The following is a 16,565-nucleotide window of genomic DNA, read 5'->3' on the forward strand; positions in this document are numbered from 1 at the left end:
TATTATATATATATATATATATATATATATATATATATATATATATATATATATATATATATTATAAATCTTTATAGCAAAGCAATTATTTTAAAATTTTTTAAAAAAACAAAAACCTTTACAAAAAAACTTAATAATAAAAAAAATTATATTAAACAAAAAAAAATGTCAAATATAATCGAATAATTAGATATAATAAAGACTATACATAAGTCAAGTAATAACAAAATATTACTTGTCTAAGATAGATTAGATTCTTAAAAAAAAATTGTTATAAAATAATTTAATAATAATTATTAATTTAGTTAAGAAAAACAAAATGAAATAAAAGCATTGTAAGATTTATAGCATCCTAATATTGTAAAAATATTAGATTTCGATTAATAAAATATTTTACTTGAATATATGGAAAACGGAGAACTTTTTAGTTTTGTAGAAAAAAAAGCATTGCCAGAAAATATTGCAAGATTTTATTTTAAATAACTTATTATTGCGGTTTAATATATACATGAGTAATCTTATGTACATAGGGATATTAAACTTGAGAATATACTTATAGATTAAAAATATAATTTAAAATTGGCTGATTTCGGGTTCTCAGTTAAACTTAAAAAATAGGAAATTAAATTGAGGAAATTTTTAGGAACTAAAGGTTATATGGCACCTGAGTTGGAAGAATAATTACCTTATGATGGAAAAAAGGTAGATATTTTTGCATGTGGGGTTGTTTTATTTTGTATGGTTAGTTAGATACCTCCTTTTTTTAAGGCTTCTTAATGTGATAAGTACTATGATTTTTTTTATTAAAATAATCAAGAGGGCTATTGGAATTATATATCTCTAAAATATAAGAAAGTATTTAGTAATGAATTTAAAGATTTAATTAATGCAATGTTTAATATAGATCCTGAATTAAGATTTAGTTATGAAGAAATTTTATAACATCCATGGATGGATGAGAATTTAATTTGTACATAAGAGGAGGCATAAGAATTTTTGAAATAAATTGTTTGAAATTTGATTTTTTTTAGGTTTATTTTTTGTTGAATTTTTAATTAATTAAGGGCATATTTTTGTTAATTTATTATTATTTTAATTTTAGAATTTTTATATATGAATATTGGATAATTAAGAAAATACAGTGTTTATTTTAAATATTATGTTTATAGATTTATATATATATATATTTTCTTTATGAATTAGTCAATTATTTTTTTATTTTTATATTTTCTTTGCTTATTTAATTTTTTTTTAAAAATAATATGATGTATAAAATAATAATTTTGCAAAATAATTTTATAGTTTTAATTATAAATATAATTTTATATTTATTTATTTTATTAAAAATGCTTTATATTATTATAATGTATTTTATTTTTTCAATTTCTATAATCATAAAATTAGATGTGTCCAAGATTAAAAATTTAATATCAATTTTTCATGTTCTTATTTTATTTTTTATATATTTATTAAAAAACATTATTTATTATATAATAAAAGCTGATTAATATATTAATTATTTTTTTAATAATTATTAATAAAGTATATATTCAAAAATTATTAATTATTATTATCCAAAATATTATTTTTAATTATTTTTCAATTAACAAAAATAATAATTAATTAAATAAATAAAAGGATAAAATTATTTATTTATAAAATTAAAAATACATAAAAAGTCAACATTAAAAAACTCATTCTAAAATTATTAAAAACCATTTTAATGATATTTATTAATAAAATATTATATTAATTCTGCAATAACTAATAAAAATTGAGATATGGTATTTTTTTATTTTTTATTTTTTAAAAAAATGAAATAAAAAGAATTAATATAAAATAAGATTATCTATATGGTTTAAACCCGACACAAATAGCTTTGAATGCTAACAAACGAAAAATAGTCGAATTATCCCTTAATGAATCTGTAAAATAAAACTTACCTCCTAAAATAGCAAATATAATAAATATAGCTTAATAAAAAGAAATTCCAATAAATTATATGAAAAGAGTATATTTTTTATTTATAAAAACGAATTAAAAAATATATAGGATAAATTGGATAAATTAGTAAAACATTAACCACATTAAAATGTAATTATAAAATGTGAGCCTCTAAAATATATTAGGATAAATTCAAGCGATATTTTTTAGGGAAAAATAATTGTATTTCTAGACCAAATAACTGATCCTTAGAATTTCGGGGCTATTTTAAGAACTTGCTTTTATTTAGGAGTCGATAATGTAGTAGTAGAGGAAAGTAAGAGATGTCCTTTAAATTCTACCGTGTCAAAAACTAGTAGTGGGGCAATGGAATTAATGGATATTTTTTGTACTTCGAATTCAGTAGAATTTATTAAAGAATGTTAAAAATTAAAATGGAAAGTGTTTGCTTGTGGGGTTAATTTTGGATAAAATAATAAATAAATTTCTTTAGATAAATTAAAATTAAATAGTGATGTAATATATATATATATTTAAAAAATATATAAATTTTATATAGGATAAAGTTGTTATTATTTTAGGAAGTGAAGGTAGTGGAGTTAATAAAGAATTATCAAATTAAGCAGATAAAATTTTATATATTAATTAAAGCATTTATTTTGAAAAACCTATTGTTTTTCCGAATACTTTGGTTGATTCTTTAAATGTGAATTCAGCAGCATCTATTATAATCGAAAATATTAAAAGGCAAATGTTTTGAGAAAAAAATATAAATAAATAAATATATATATATATATATATATATATATATTTTAATTTATATATATACATATATTATATTTTTTATATAAAAAATCAAATATATATAATAAAATAATAACAAATATTTATTAAAATTTATATCTTTTTTTTATTTTCAATAAATAAAATTAATATGGATTATCTTGCAAAATAATTATTTGAATGTGTAAATTCATTAAATAAGAATTAAGAAAATATATCGAATAAATAACTTGATATTATTTTGAATAATTTATATTAAATACTAATTGAATAAAATCTTCCTTTAAATATTTAAATAGAAAAAAGTCTTTATGTAGTATTAATTTCTACAATGATAAAGAAAAAAGAAAATTTAGATGAAACATAAATCGAATATATATTAAAATTATTAAGTCAAATATTAAAAAAAAGTTAAAATGCATTATTTAATGATGAGTTTTTGGAACAAATAACTGTTATATAGATAAAAGGATGTTTAGATTTAATTAAAAGTTAGAAATCTAAATAAATTTTAAAGAATAGTATGTATTTATTAATCGAAATATATAAGAAAAGTAGCCTAAAATTAAAAGAAAGCTGCTATCCGTAAATATGTTCGGTTCTATTTTAAATTTTAAATAATTAATATTAATTAAAAAGTTCTAAAATAAAAGAAATAAGTGTTGATTTTTTAGAAATTACAATTTTGGATTTATTTTAAAATGAAAAAAATATAGAATAAGAATAAATAAGAGGAGATGGGAAACATTTAAAAATAATGCAAGAGATTATACGAGTTTAAAAAAAATAATAAAATTTATAAAAAAATGAAGAATTTTCTTTCAAAAAATAAGCTAAAGAAAAGATTGAAAAATATATAATCACTATAGGGGAAAATATAGAAGATTTATCAAAATATTATAATTTAAAATTAATGAATAAATTAGAAAAGTTTATTGAAAAAATAATCTTGGAAGAGATTTTTTCTTCTAAATGTGAATGCTATTTATTATAAATTTATATTTTTATTAGTTAAAATGATAAAATAAATATATATATAAATCCTTAAAGGGAAAATTATTATGATTTAATTTTCGAAATGAAGTAAATTTTTAATATTAGTATAAAAAAATTGCCTTAAATAATTAATATATATGATAATGAAAAAATAGAAAAACATCTAAAAAATATATATAAAATTTGTAATTTTTTAAACGAATAGACTCTGTCTTTTTAAGAAAAAGAAAATGTGTTTTTTTGTATCTAAAAAGCTTTCGAATTTAAATTCAATAAAAAAATTTAAACATAAATTAATTAATAAGTACATGAAAATTTAGATTGCTAAGAAAATATTTAAAATGTTAAATCACTTTTTAATAGATTAATTTAAAATTATTTCGTTTAATATATATTGGTAGCTAATTATTAGGAGAAATTATTAAAAGAAAGTTTAAAAATATTAACTTTTTTACCTAAAGATTGTTAGATTTATATTTCGGAAAATCTCTGGGAATAACTAATAGATATATAAATAACTGGAAATTAAATAAATATAAAGGAAGTCTAAAAATTATGTTAAATTCATTTTATTTTATAAATATTTTTAGAAAAAAAAATATACCAAATAGAAGATAATTTTATACCAAAATATTATTAATATTTAATCAGTAATGATTTTATCCAAAACTACGATATGAAAAGTATTGATAATGAAATTTTAGTATTACTAATAATAAAAAATGTTTATTTATGTAATTTCCAAAAAAACGAAGTAGAAGATTGTAATTTTTTTTAAAAAGAAAGTTTTAATTTTTGGTATTTTTTATTAAAGAAAAGCTCTATAGATAATTATTTAATAAATTTGTTATGTACTTTGATTTTCAAAGAACATAAATTTGAATAAAAGATAAATTTTTATTCAAGCACCTTAGTTTAAAGGTGTTTAATTTAAATAAAAAATTTAAACTCTTTAATTGATAAAGAAGGCCCTTTTATAGTTTTAGAGTAGATTTTTGTAAAATTTAAAGGATTTTCTTATTTAAATAATGAAGTTGAAAACGTTATTTTTATTTTGAATAAATGCTTTGATAAATATTATTTGAATAATCTTTTCTTTATTTAAATGTACTTGCAATTTTTTAATTCATTTGTTATTTTTTGGAATTAATTTTTTATTTAGTTTATAGATAATTAAAAGTCAGTAGGAAATATGATCAGATAATTAATTATAAGAATCAAGTCTTTGACGATTTCTTAATAAAAGTCTGTTTCTGTGCAAAGTTTGAGGATTTTAAAAAATAGCGCGTAATTAATGTATAAATAGGAATAAGAAAGGGAAAATGATAATATCAATTTTAGTACTAATGATGCAGAAAATGTTTATATTCCGGACACTTTGGGACCTATTTTGGCTGAATTTATGGATAATTTTATGTTTATTTTAAAGAATTGTACAAAGGAAGACTCTTCGATTTTTCTAAGTAGTGGAGTTTAAATTTTTGAGTTATTCAATAAGGTTATTTCATTCGATAAATTGCCTTCTTATTCCTTTTTTTTGTAGATAATGTAAAGAAGAATTTTTGCCCGATTTTTATTTAATGTATGGAAGTGCATTTGAAGGATTTAAAAAATGTTGGAAGATGTAAATTTGTAAAAGAAATGTTAATTTTTTGGAAAAATTATAAAAATTTATATAATTCATTTTGGGATTTTGAGGAGTTTTGGAATTTCGTAAAAGATTATAAATAAAAAATTATTTTATTTTTATAAAAAAATGAAAAGAATTAAAATGTAAGTAGAGTATATTTAAATTTAATTTAAAATATATTTTTAGTTTTGGATGAATTTATATGAATATAAAAAATATATTTTAAAAATAAATATTATTGAGATTTATTTATATATATAAATAATAAAAAATATACTATTTATATTTTTTTTAATTTACAATTACGTTTTTTATTTTATAATTTTATTAAATATATAAATATATATTTATGGATCAATACTTAAATATTGAAGTAATATAAGAATGGATAGTAACAATAGCCATAGTAGAATTTGATGTTGATTAAGGATAAATAATAAAACATTTATATCCACAAAATTGTTTAACAGAATAAGAAATTAAAGCGTTATGTCATATGAGTTTTCCGGATTCAAATTCATTTGGAAAATCAGAAGGATGTTCATAATATGTATTTAAGTTAAAATTATAAAAGTATGGATGTTGTTTTGGCTTTACTTATTTTAATAGACTAGGGATAATTCAGTAGCTAGGGGTTATAAATAATAATCTGTAGTAATTTTGACAATATATCCATTTATAAATACATTTAATAAAATTACGGAAATTTTTGCATAAAATGTATATAATAATCCTAATAATTTAACTATTATAATAGATGTAAATAAAAATATATATAAAATATAATTATATATATAAAAATTTTGTATATATATATATATATATATATTTATTTATATATATAAATATTTTCATATTCATATTTATATTTTATTTTTATTAAAATATTTAAAAATTTAAAAAGTAAGCTTTAAGAGATATTTCTGAATGGCCATATCCTTTTTACTCTAATTAATATTATAAATTAATTTTTCTTCAAAAATAATTAGATGTAATTAATAATTATCTAATTATATTTTTATATAATATAATATTATATTATTAATTTATTTTAGTTAATAATTCCTTAACATTTTAACTTATAAAAATAATTTGGAGAAGAAAAAGAAAAAACAATTTACAAAAAAATCTCTAATTAAGAAGAAAAAAAATAATACGAAACCGAAACAAACGATGAACATTAAAGAAATGAAAAAAAAATAAAAAATAAAGAATTAAACCATTTATAATTAAGCATTTCGGAAGCTTTAAAACTACATGATAGTTAAGAAAAAGGATATTTTTAAGAATTTGATCTTTTCAGTATTTTAAAAAGAGACAAAGTGCATATTTTATGGAAATTATGGGAAATTGTGTTAACTAATTAATCATTAATTATCGTAAGTGATAATCCTGAACAATGTTCTTAAGTTGTTTTTGGAGCTATATCTTTAATTTCTCCACTTGAATATATGGGAGATTATAAACCTTATTTTACTATTTATGATATAGAATATAAGTAAATAAAAGATGATTGTGATAGAAAAATATTAAAAAATTAAATTGTGGGAGTTACTAATCCTTTTTTTTGAAAAGTTTAAATGATTTCCCAATAATTTTAAGATTAGATAGTAAATATAATAATAATTTTTTTAGTGAAATATAATTAAATAATAAAAATAACATATACGAGTAAACTTTTTAATTATTAACTATATTTATAAATGATATTTAAATTTATATTGATATATATATAATAGAATAAAGGATAGTTAATATAATATTTTAGTTGATTATGATAAGATATTTTATAAAAATTTACTTTAATAAGATAATGTAGAAAGTTAGGCTATAAATAATTCTTTATTAAGAAAATAATTCAGAAACATTACTTTATAGTTTATTTCTGCTTTTGAGGATTATTTTAATAATTAATAAAATGTATTTTTTATTTTATTTTATTTTGGAAAAAAATAAAAAAAAAGGATATAAAAAAATTTGATTAAAAAGAGTTTTTAAAAAATATTGAATTAAGAAAATATTAACCATGTTTTGAAAATTTATTTGATAGGAAGAAAAAAATAATAACTTTGTATGAAAAATTTATTCGATCAGTTAATTTTCTTAATTATATAAAATCGAAGAAAAATACTTATTTTACAAAAAAGAATATTCAATGAAAAATAAATATCTATAAAAAATAGTATATACATTTAAAAAATGTAATAATATTTTTTTAAAATTTGTATATATATGAAACAAATAATATTAAATATAATTAAATATTATTAATATATTTTTATTTTAATTATGTTAAAAAAAATGTTTAAAGTTAATTCAAAAATATGAATTTGGTTTAAGCATATGATTAATTACAACAACATGTTATCTATTTCTATTAGGTCTAAAAAAATATTGCCTTTTATAATTTATTTCTGATTTAGGAACTAAATTTTCATCAAATAAAATGTTTTTATTAAATGTTTATTTTCCACAAGACTTACTTTATCGATCACGTAAATTACCATTATTATCATCTAGTTTTTTAAGATAAATTAAATTTTTTTATTTTTAAAAATTATCATCAAAAGTTTTAATAATATAAGTTTGATTGCTTTTATTAATTTCAAAACTATTATAATTAATAATATTCTTATTATTATTATTATTATTATTATTATTATTATTATTATTATTATTTTTATTATTTTCATTATTTTTATTATTACTATTATTAATATTACTATTAATATTAACATTTATATTAATATTTTAAAAAACCGAATTTTTTGAGCCTTCTATAGTGTCTAGCTTTTAATAAATATTTTATATTTGAAAAATTGATACATTCGAATTTTTCTTTTTATTTAAAAACCTTTAGTGTAGTTTTTTTATTTATTATTGAATTATTTTCTCGTGAATTTTTTCAGATTTTTTAAATTATAAATTATTTTAAGAGACTATATCTCTTGTATTTTTATATTTTTGATAAATATTCATTAATTTTTATTAATTTGGTAGACTTTTTTACAAAATAATTTTTTTTTAAGAATTTTTTTTTATTAAATTTTCTATGGGTTTAAACTAATCAACTATATATTTATTTTATTAAATAAATTTTTTCTTTTTTTCAATATAAAAATTTTCTTCGATTTTTAAACTTTTTAAATTCTAGTAAAGTTAAATTCCTTATAAATTTTCTTCTTATAAATTATTATTAGGTAAAGAAAAAGTTCTTTTATTTTTAATACTTAAGTTTTATTCTATTATATTATTTCTAAAATTTTCTTTCTGAATTAAATTTTAAATAAAGCTTTTGTCCAATAGTTAAAAATCCTATGTATATTTTAAAAAGTTTTCACATGAAATCTACAAAACCTTCACATTTGAAACTGCAATAGCATCAAATAGCCTTTTTCGTTTGAAATAAACATCACATTCTCCAAAAATTTACTTTTCGGAAATTTAACAAATTCTAATATTTAAATACTTAGTTATTTAATTTTAAAAAGAAATATTTTTTCTTAATTCTATATTTCCTTTTTATAAAATATATATGAATTTCGGATCTTCATTTTATAAAAATATATTATGCCCCTACTTATATTTAATCTGTTCAAAGGAATATTGTATTTTTTGAATTTTCTCTATTGACATTTCATCCGAATTTAAAGCGTTATAAATTAAATTAATTTTCTAATCTGATTTTTATTTTTATATTTATAAAAGAATATTCTTATAATCTACCCTAGAAAGAACTGCAATAAAGCAATCTTCTAAACAGACCACATTCGCACTCCTAAAAATAAAAAATAAAAAATAAATTTAAGTGTATATATGTATTTTTTACCGAGGTTTTTTATTCATAATACCATTTTCGCCAAAACAAGTACCTGTGTGGAGAACATTAGCTTTTTCAAATATGAAGTTATTGTTTTTGAAATAGCGAAATCCTGCTTTTAAGTAATTAATATCAAAGTCTTTTATTTAATAAAGAAGTTCTTTTCTTTTCTCATTATACATTCGAAAATTATTAAATCCTACTAAATTGGGGAATTTTATAATATTTATAGGTTTATTAATTTATTAGTCTTATATATCTTTTTATTAATCTACTTTTAAATATGCAATTAATCTATTAGATTCCATATTTTATTTATGTAATTACTTTGCTTAGTTTTATTTTAATTAATATAATTTATAGTTTTATATAATTTCTTAGTATTATTATTCTAGTACCTTATTAATTAAAGAATATAGTAAATCTTTGTAAGGTGTTTTTATTTTTCCAATCAAAAAATTATAAATTTCTTCGTTTAAATATTAAAATTCGGGATATAATGAAATTTAATAAAAATCGAATATTTTTTTAATTATTAAACATTTTATTTTAAGTGCTTTTACAAAATGTTTGATATATATAACATTTTTGATTGCTTTATAGAAAGTTTTTAATAATAAAATTTTTTGCATACTACTATATTTTGATAAAGAAGTTTATTTTGTTGTTACTTCATTATGATTTTCATTGATGTTTTTTTATATTTTAGGAGTTAATATTAAAACTCTTCCTTATAATAAAATATAAAAAGAATCTAAGTTTTTATCTCCATAATAGAAAATAGTTGATCCTTTAGTAAAATATTAATAATTCATATATTTACATAGTTTTAAAACTACTTATTTCTTATAATTTCCTTATCGAATAAATGATAAATTCTAAATTGATTTCATTATTAAAAATATATCTTCTTAGTTTCTTTATTCTGAACTCTTATTAATAATTATTTACAAAGCCTAATTTATTAAATCGTCGTTTGTTATTTTTGGTATTTATTTTTTCTTTTAATAATTTTATTTCGGTGTTCTTGCATTAATACTATTTAAAAAATATTAAGAATTTATTTAAGAATCTTATAGGCTTTCTTGATGTAGATACATTTTTGGAAAAATAGATTAGTATTATTGTTATTGTTGTTGTTATTGTTATTATTATTAATTTTATAGTTCTACTTCTTAAAGTGAAACTAATGTTTATTGTTTTTATTCTATAATGATTATACTTTATTCTAGATTTTTAAATGAATTGCTTAATTTTTATTATTTTTATTCCAAAAGTAGTATTTCTTATTCTAAATTTTTAAATGAATTACTTTTTTTGAATTTTTTTTTTTAAGTCTTTTATTTTATTTATATTATAAGGTCTCTATCTATACTTTTTATTTTTTATCTTATTTTCTATCTTTTATTTTCTAAGTCTTAGTATTTTTTTTCTATATATTCGTTTAAAGTTAGAACTGGTTTTATAATTTTTTCTTAAAATAATGGTTAGTATGAAATTGTTTATTTTTAATTTGTTAAAGATTTCATCTGAATTTTTAAATCTTCTAATAATGAAGTGTGATAAGCATCTGATTCGGTCGTTATTTTATTTTCTATTGGTTTATAAGTTTCTTTATGTGATATTTATTTGAAGGATTTTTATGAGGTTTTGAAAGATTAAAGGAGAACTTTTTTACTGTTTTTTTGTAAGGTTTTTTCAGTTATTTAAGGGGATCTTTATGCGCTTTTTTGTTTTTCGAATTCTAAGTTATTTATTTACATTTTATATTATATTTTTAGAAAATTTTAAGTAGTATTAAAATAAAATAATTAAAAATGTAGAAAAAAAAAAAAAAAAAAGTTAAATATATATTATTTATTTTTTTATATTAAAATTAAATAAATAATTATAAATTTAGAAAAAAAAAAAAGTTAAAAAAAAATTAAAAATTTTTTTTCTTTTATTTAATATTAAATAGTTAAAAAGTATTTTTTAAAAATATATCAGAATTTTAATATAATTTTTAATTTTTTTTTTTTTAAAAAAATAACTTTCTTTAAAAAATAAATAACAAATAATATCTCCATCAAAAAAAATATAAAAAAAAAGGAGAAAATAAATGTTTGATTTCCAAAATGAAAACGCAATGTGCTTTGCAAAAATAATTGAATAAATAAAATTAAGACGTGCATTTAGAATATGGTCTAATAAAAATTACTAAAAATCTTCCCTAAGATCTCCTCTTAAATAATAATATATAAATACAAATATAACTTACAATCCAAAAATTAAAAATTTACTATCCCCAAACTATACAATAATTGACTAAAATAATTTTTTTAAAATAGAAAGTCCAAAAGTAGACATAAAATAAAAACAAGAGGAAAAACTTCCATTAAATTTAAAATTCGGAGACATAATATATTTTAAATGTTATATAGATTAAAGAAAAAAGGGAATAGTTTCAGGTGATGGAATAGCAAATAATCAATTAGAATGCCTTCCTTAAGAATTTATTGATATATTTGAAGCTTTTGAGAGTAATGAGAATAACATTTATAAAAGTTAATATAATCCAAACAACAGTTCTTTAAATTTAATTGATAATCTATTAGAAAAAGACAATTAGAGAAAAAGCTCCAAAAACTTTTCTGTTTTTAACAAAAGTGCATAACTTTAATTCCGAAAATGTCTTTTTTAAATTGTTAATGAGAAAAAATATTACTATTAAGATAAATTTTACAAAGCGAAACTTTTAGAAGAAGAAAATTTAAAATTTGAAGCTATGGCTTAACTTGAAAACAAAACCAAAAAGGAATTTGAGGAAAATGAAACCAATTATGAGAGATTAATTGGTTTAAATATTAATTATGGGTAAGGTTTTTAACTTAAGCACGTATTTAGTTAGTGTTATTTGACTTTAAATTAAGATATTTTAGCCTCTGAGAATGGATGCAGGGAAATGGTTTTGTAGTAAGTTTCCAATCAATATTCTAACTTCACAATTTATTCTGTTAAAGGTTCAAAGGAAGTAGGCGAACCAGTACTTTATTCAGATTAGATAAATATAAGAAATTTATAAAACAAATAATACTGGCTAAATGTAAATAAATTAAAATAGAATTAATAATATAATTAAGGCTTGGAAGTGAATGCATCTGAAACTAATACTGCTTTTAAAGTTTGTTGTTATATGGATTATAAAACAAATATAGAAAGGGAAAGTAGTAAAGGGAAAATCCTATAAGTAGGTGAAATTGTACATTTATATAATAAAAGTTTAAGCGGTTTTTTGGCAATAAAGAATAATTTTGATATGAAAAAAATTTTATCAGAAAGAGTTAATATATTTTCGTATAATAATAATAAGTTTTATATGAATCAAGACTATTTAGACTTTAATTATACCAAACATTAACTTCGGAATCTTTTCGAATTGTGTGTACATAAGGAAAATGACTCTGCTTATACACAGGAGGAGTAGTCTAAGATTATGTAGGAAAATTAAGATTTTAATATTTATATTTTATGGGAAATTCAAAAAATAGAATCTTTTTCAAGTACTTTACCTAAATATAAGGAAAAGTTTAGAATTAAAAATGTTTGTACAGGACTTTATTTAGTACTCTAAAATAATAAACTAGAATTAACTTATGATGGAGGGTTAAAAGAGTGTGAGTTTTATCTCCATCCGAATAGATATTTTGAATTAAATAGTAATATTGTGTATAATAATACTATTAAGATTTAGGCGAGTAATACAAAAGGGGGAACTAGTATTGTGTTTGTGTAAGAAGATGAAGGGGAAAATGAAAGTAAAGTAATTTGTAAAGAAAAATAAGATTTGGATAAAAAAAACATTGAAATGACTTATTTTGATGTTACACCTTCAGATTAAAATAAAAGGTATTTATATATTTATATTATGTATTTTATTTTTATTTTTTTGTGTTAGAATAATTGCTGATTAAATATCAAGTTTATTTCCTTCTTTGTTTGAGTTTTATGGGTTTTTATAAAATTGGGGAATTGAGTTTAATAATTTGGAAATATCTTATACTTACAAATGCGCGTTTGATAATTAAAAAGAATTAAATAATAAACTATAACACTTATAATAAACTATTCAAAATTTGAATTAATTTCTGGATGTTGAAGATTCTATTTTGTATAAAAGGTAAATTATTTTATTGCAAAATGGTATAGTTAATTTAATTGTTTATATTTTGAAATAAATACATTTTAAAATATATGGACAACATTAAGGAGATAATTAGTTTGTTTAAATTAATGAAAGATCTCCGTCTAAAATAGCTTAGATTTAATTAAATTAAGCTGTTTAATATTTATATTAAGTACTTGTATAAACAATTAAAGGAAATTCTTAAATTGCTAGTTATATTTTAAGTCATAAAAATAATTTCTTAGGTTTCTTTTTAAATTAATTAGAATTTTATAGTGTAAAAAAAATATTTATGTATTTATAATAATATTAATAATAATATATTATAAATTTTATATTAATATATATTTCTATATATATAAAAAAGGAAGTAAAGGTCCTATTAAAAGAAACAGTTAAATGGATGGAAGCAACAGAGGAAAAAGAGGAAGAAAATATTCAAATATGGACAAGTAAACTATAAACTATAAATTATAAAAACATTGAAATATAAACTTTTATTGCCGAATTACTTGAATTGTCTATTTAATCTCCTTTAGGAAAAGCCATAACTTAAAATTAAAAATACTGTCGAAAATACATATTTAAATATCCCATAAAAAAGCCTAAATTTGACTATTCATTAATAAGATTTGAATTCCGAGATAATATTCCTATAATAATATTTAATAAACCAGAAGAAATTGGGACTGATAGAAATTTCGAAATAAACAATGAAAAATTAATTCTTTTATATGAGGAAGCAAGGAAAAGTTAAGAATTAAAAATGAAAACTTTCAAATAAGGAATTTAAAATAATTACTATGAATTAAAATTCATAAATGGATTTATTGAGAAAAAATTAAAAACGAAATCTTTAGGAATCCTCCAATAATATGAAGATTATGTAATTTAAGTTTTATAATTATATGTATCTTTATGTAAAGAGAGAAACCCAAAAATTATTGAAATTTTAAATAATTAAGTAGGACTTACTAAAACTTTTGTAAAAGAATGTATTAAGATTTTTAATCCTTTTGATTTTAATTAGTCTTAATTTTATCATTTGAGGTATTATAACTGCTTTTTGGGACTCTATTAATAATTTTTGATTGATGTGGAACCTTTGATGAGAATCTCGGAAAATTTAAACTCATGTCTAATTAGGGAAGATTTAAAGAGCTTTACTATAACAGACAGATCTTTTAAGCTTTTTTAAAAATACACAATAAAAAGTAAATATAAAGCTGATATGGCGAATACTTTAAAGATGAATATGAAGGAATTAGAATAAAAGGAAATTAATGAAGAAAATGATTATGTGAAATATTAACTATTTAAATAATATGCAGAATAGATAGTTATGTAAGAGGAAAATATATATAAGCATTCATAAGAACTTATAAATTAATTATTTACTGAATCAAATGAAATTCCATAGTAATTAAATATTAAATTACATATGGATATGAAAAATAAAAACCCGAATATTAATATTGATATTGAAAAATTTTCTCTTTATTTACTAGATGTAATACTTTCAAGTCTTAATGTAGTCAAAAATAGAATCGATTTAGGCTTCAATGATCTTGCTAGTAATCGGAGAATTATTAAGTATTTACCAAATATATTTGTTGGATACATTTAATTTTGGAGCGTTTAGAAAGATGAGAATTTTGTGCATTTTAAAAATTATAAAAAAAATTGGCTTTGTGCTTTTATGTTTGATAATTTGTAATTGTGTAAAGATAACTTTATTGTTGTTAAAGTATATTATTTTTATATAATTATATTTTTTTATTTTATTTTTTTAAAAAAAAGATATTATTAGAAGCATTAAATATATTTAAGGTATTAGAAAATTTAAATAGAAGCTTAATAATAGTAGATTAAATAAAAAGAGAAATGGGTTAAAGAGTAAACTTTGTGAAAAAAAAAAAATCAATTTTAAGCCCTCTGAGCCCAAATAAGATATCTAAGCAAGTATAAAATTATGAATTGAGTGATTCTGATATATGTTCAAATGAAGAATAAGAAATAGAGTATCGAAGTATGAACAATATAAATTTAAAGAAAAATAATAATAATGATTTCGATTTCGAAAAAATAAAAATTGAAATGTTAGAATTGGACTTATTTTCATTTTCTAATTTAAGAAATTATAAAAAAGGTTAATATAAGGATGTTAAATAGATTAATATTGGAACATTGATATATAAAACACTATAATATTGTGTAGAAAATCATAAACTAAAGAAGGAATTAGGAAACTTTTTAATTAATTATATTTAATAATATAAAATAATGTAATTAAATTTATCTTAAATAGAAATTATTGATGATGAATATGAATTAAGTCTTTTAAGAAAAGTAAATGGGTCACAAGATAGTAATGGAGAATTTTATTGTTCACCTAGTGATATGGAATATTATGCATAAAAAACTTTGCTTTATATTGAAATCTGTCAAAGCAATAATAATATGGAAAATGTAAAAATAGAAAAATTAAAAGAATATTATCAGTAGTATATTAAAGGAATTGAATCTTTAATAAAACTATTTAAATTAGAAGGATTTGAAAATGAAAAAATAAAACCTAGAAAAAGTAAAGAAGATTATATTTTTTAATTACAAAATATATTAAGAAATTTTAATATTCATAAAGTAATAAAAAAAATTATATATAAATAAATATAAAAATAAGATTAAAATATAGAAATATAAAAAAATAAATAAATGTATTATTATATTTATATATATATATATTATATATATATATTTATATATATATTTATTTTTAATATATATAGAATGTACTTATTTTCTTATAAAATATTGTTTTAGAAGATATAAATTTTTGATGTTTTATAAATTATTAGTTTAATTTCTATATTTATTTATAAAAGATAATGATTTTAATAAATAATTATTATTTCCCTATTTTTCTTATATTCTCTAATTTCCTTTAGTTAAATACTATTATTCTATTAAAGTAGATTACAATGTTATATAGCATGAATAATCAAATCCATTATGGAGACCTATTAAAGTATAATTAATTATTTATATGTTTTTGAATTCATATTTTATATAAAAATAGATTACCAAACTATGTAATGAACTATTAAATAAAAAAAAAATTAACCCTGAAGAAATTAAGGTTTAAATAAGTATAATATTTAAAAAAATTAATGAAAATTCTCCATTTATGTCCTCTAATAGTAAATAATACAGTGAACATATTTAGT

General features: G+C 17.9%; 5 protein-coding genes across 5 annotated transcripts, besides 10 other annotated features; all 5 read left to right on the top strand. All coding sequences in view use genetic code 6, as the record gives it.

Annotated features, from left to right (window-relative positions):
• Positions 1-3: 3 nt before the first annotated feature.
• Positions 4-66: a microsatellite.
• A 143-nt stretch (positions 67-209) lies between these two features.
• IMG5_057040 (protein kinase domain protein) lies at positions 210-1,037 on the top strand (the record flags this gene model as incomplete). Its single annotated transcript, XM_004037219.1, has 1 exon — positions 210-1,037. A coding segment is annotated over one exon (804 nt), but the record flags the coding sequence as incomplete, so codon positions are not given.
• A 686-nt stretch (positions 1,038-1,723) lies between these two features.
• IMG5_057050 (rRNA methyltransferase 1, putative) lies at positions 1,724-2,704 on the top strand (the record flags this gene model as incomplete). The annotated part of the gene is made up of 3 exons (XM_004037220.1): positions 1,724-2,011; positions 2,053-2,455; positions 2,511-2,704. The coding sequence occupies 3 exons, from the start codon at positions 1,724-1,726 to the stop codon at positions 2,702-2,704; spliced, it is 885 nt and encodes a 294-aa protein (XP_004037268.1).
• Positions 2,705-2,711: 7 nt separating this feature from the next.
• Positions 2,712-2,784: a microsatellite.
• Positions 2,726-2,794: a microsatellite.
• A 3,328-nt stretch (positions 2,795-6,122) lies between these two features.
• Positions 6,123-6,202: a microsatellite.
• A 731-nt stretch (positions 6,203-6,933) lies between these two features.
• IMG5_057060 (hypothetical protein) lies at positions 6,934-7,681 on the top strand (the record flags this gene model as incomplete). Its single annotated transcript, XM_004037221.1, has 3 exons — positions 6,934-7,024; positions 7,093-7,273; positions 7,318-7,681. The coding sequence occupies 3 exons, from the start codon at positions 6,934-6,936 to the stop codon at positions 7,679-7,681; spliced, it is 636 nt and encodes a 211-aa protein (XP_004037269.1).
• Positions 7,682-7,965: 284 nt separating this feature from the next.
• Positions 7,966-8,087: a microsatellite.
• Positions 8,065-8,104: a microsatellite.
• Positions 8,105-10,292: 2,188 nt separating this feature from the next.
• Positions 10,293-10,326: a microsatellite.
• Positions 10,295-10,329: a microsatellite.
• A 644-nt stretch (positions 10,330-10,973) lies between these two features.
• Positions 10,974-11,132: a microsatellite.
• Positions 11,133-11,301: 169 nt separating this feature from the next.
• IMG5_057070 (hypothetical protein) lies at positions 11,302-15,247 on the top strand (the record flags this gene model as incomplete). Its single annotated transcript, XM_004037222.1, has 3 exons — positions 11,302-11,695; positions 11,771-13,061; positions 13,111-15,247. 3 exons carry the CDS (start codon positions 11,302-11,304, stop codon positions 15,245-15,247), a joined length of 3,822 nt encoding a protein of 1,273 aa, XP_004037270.1.
• A 374-nt stretch (positions 15,248-15,621) lies between these two features.
• On the top strand, positions 15,622-16,178 carry IMG5_057080 (hypothetical protein; the record flags this gene model as incomplete). Its single annotated transcript, XM_004037223.1, has 2 exons — positions 15,622-15,807; positions 16,128-16,178. 2 exons carry the CDS (start codon positions 15,622-15,624, stop codon positions 16,176-16,178), a joined length of 237 nt encoding a protein of 78 aa, XP_004037271.1.
• Positions 16,063-16,126: a microsatellite.
• Positions 16,179-16,565: the final 387 nt, after the last annotated feature.

This window comes from Ichthyophthirius multifiliis (genome assembly GCF_000220395.1).
Source record: "Ichthyophthirius multifiliis unplaced genomic scaffold scaff_1120509250223, whole genome shotgun sequence".
Taxonomy (NCBI): domain Eukaryota; phylum Ciliophora; class Oligohymenophorea; order Hymenostomatida; genus Ichthyophthirius; species Ichthyophthirius multifiliis.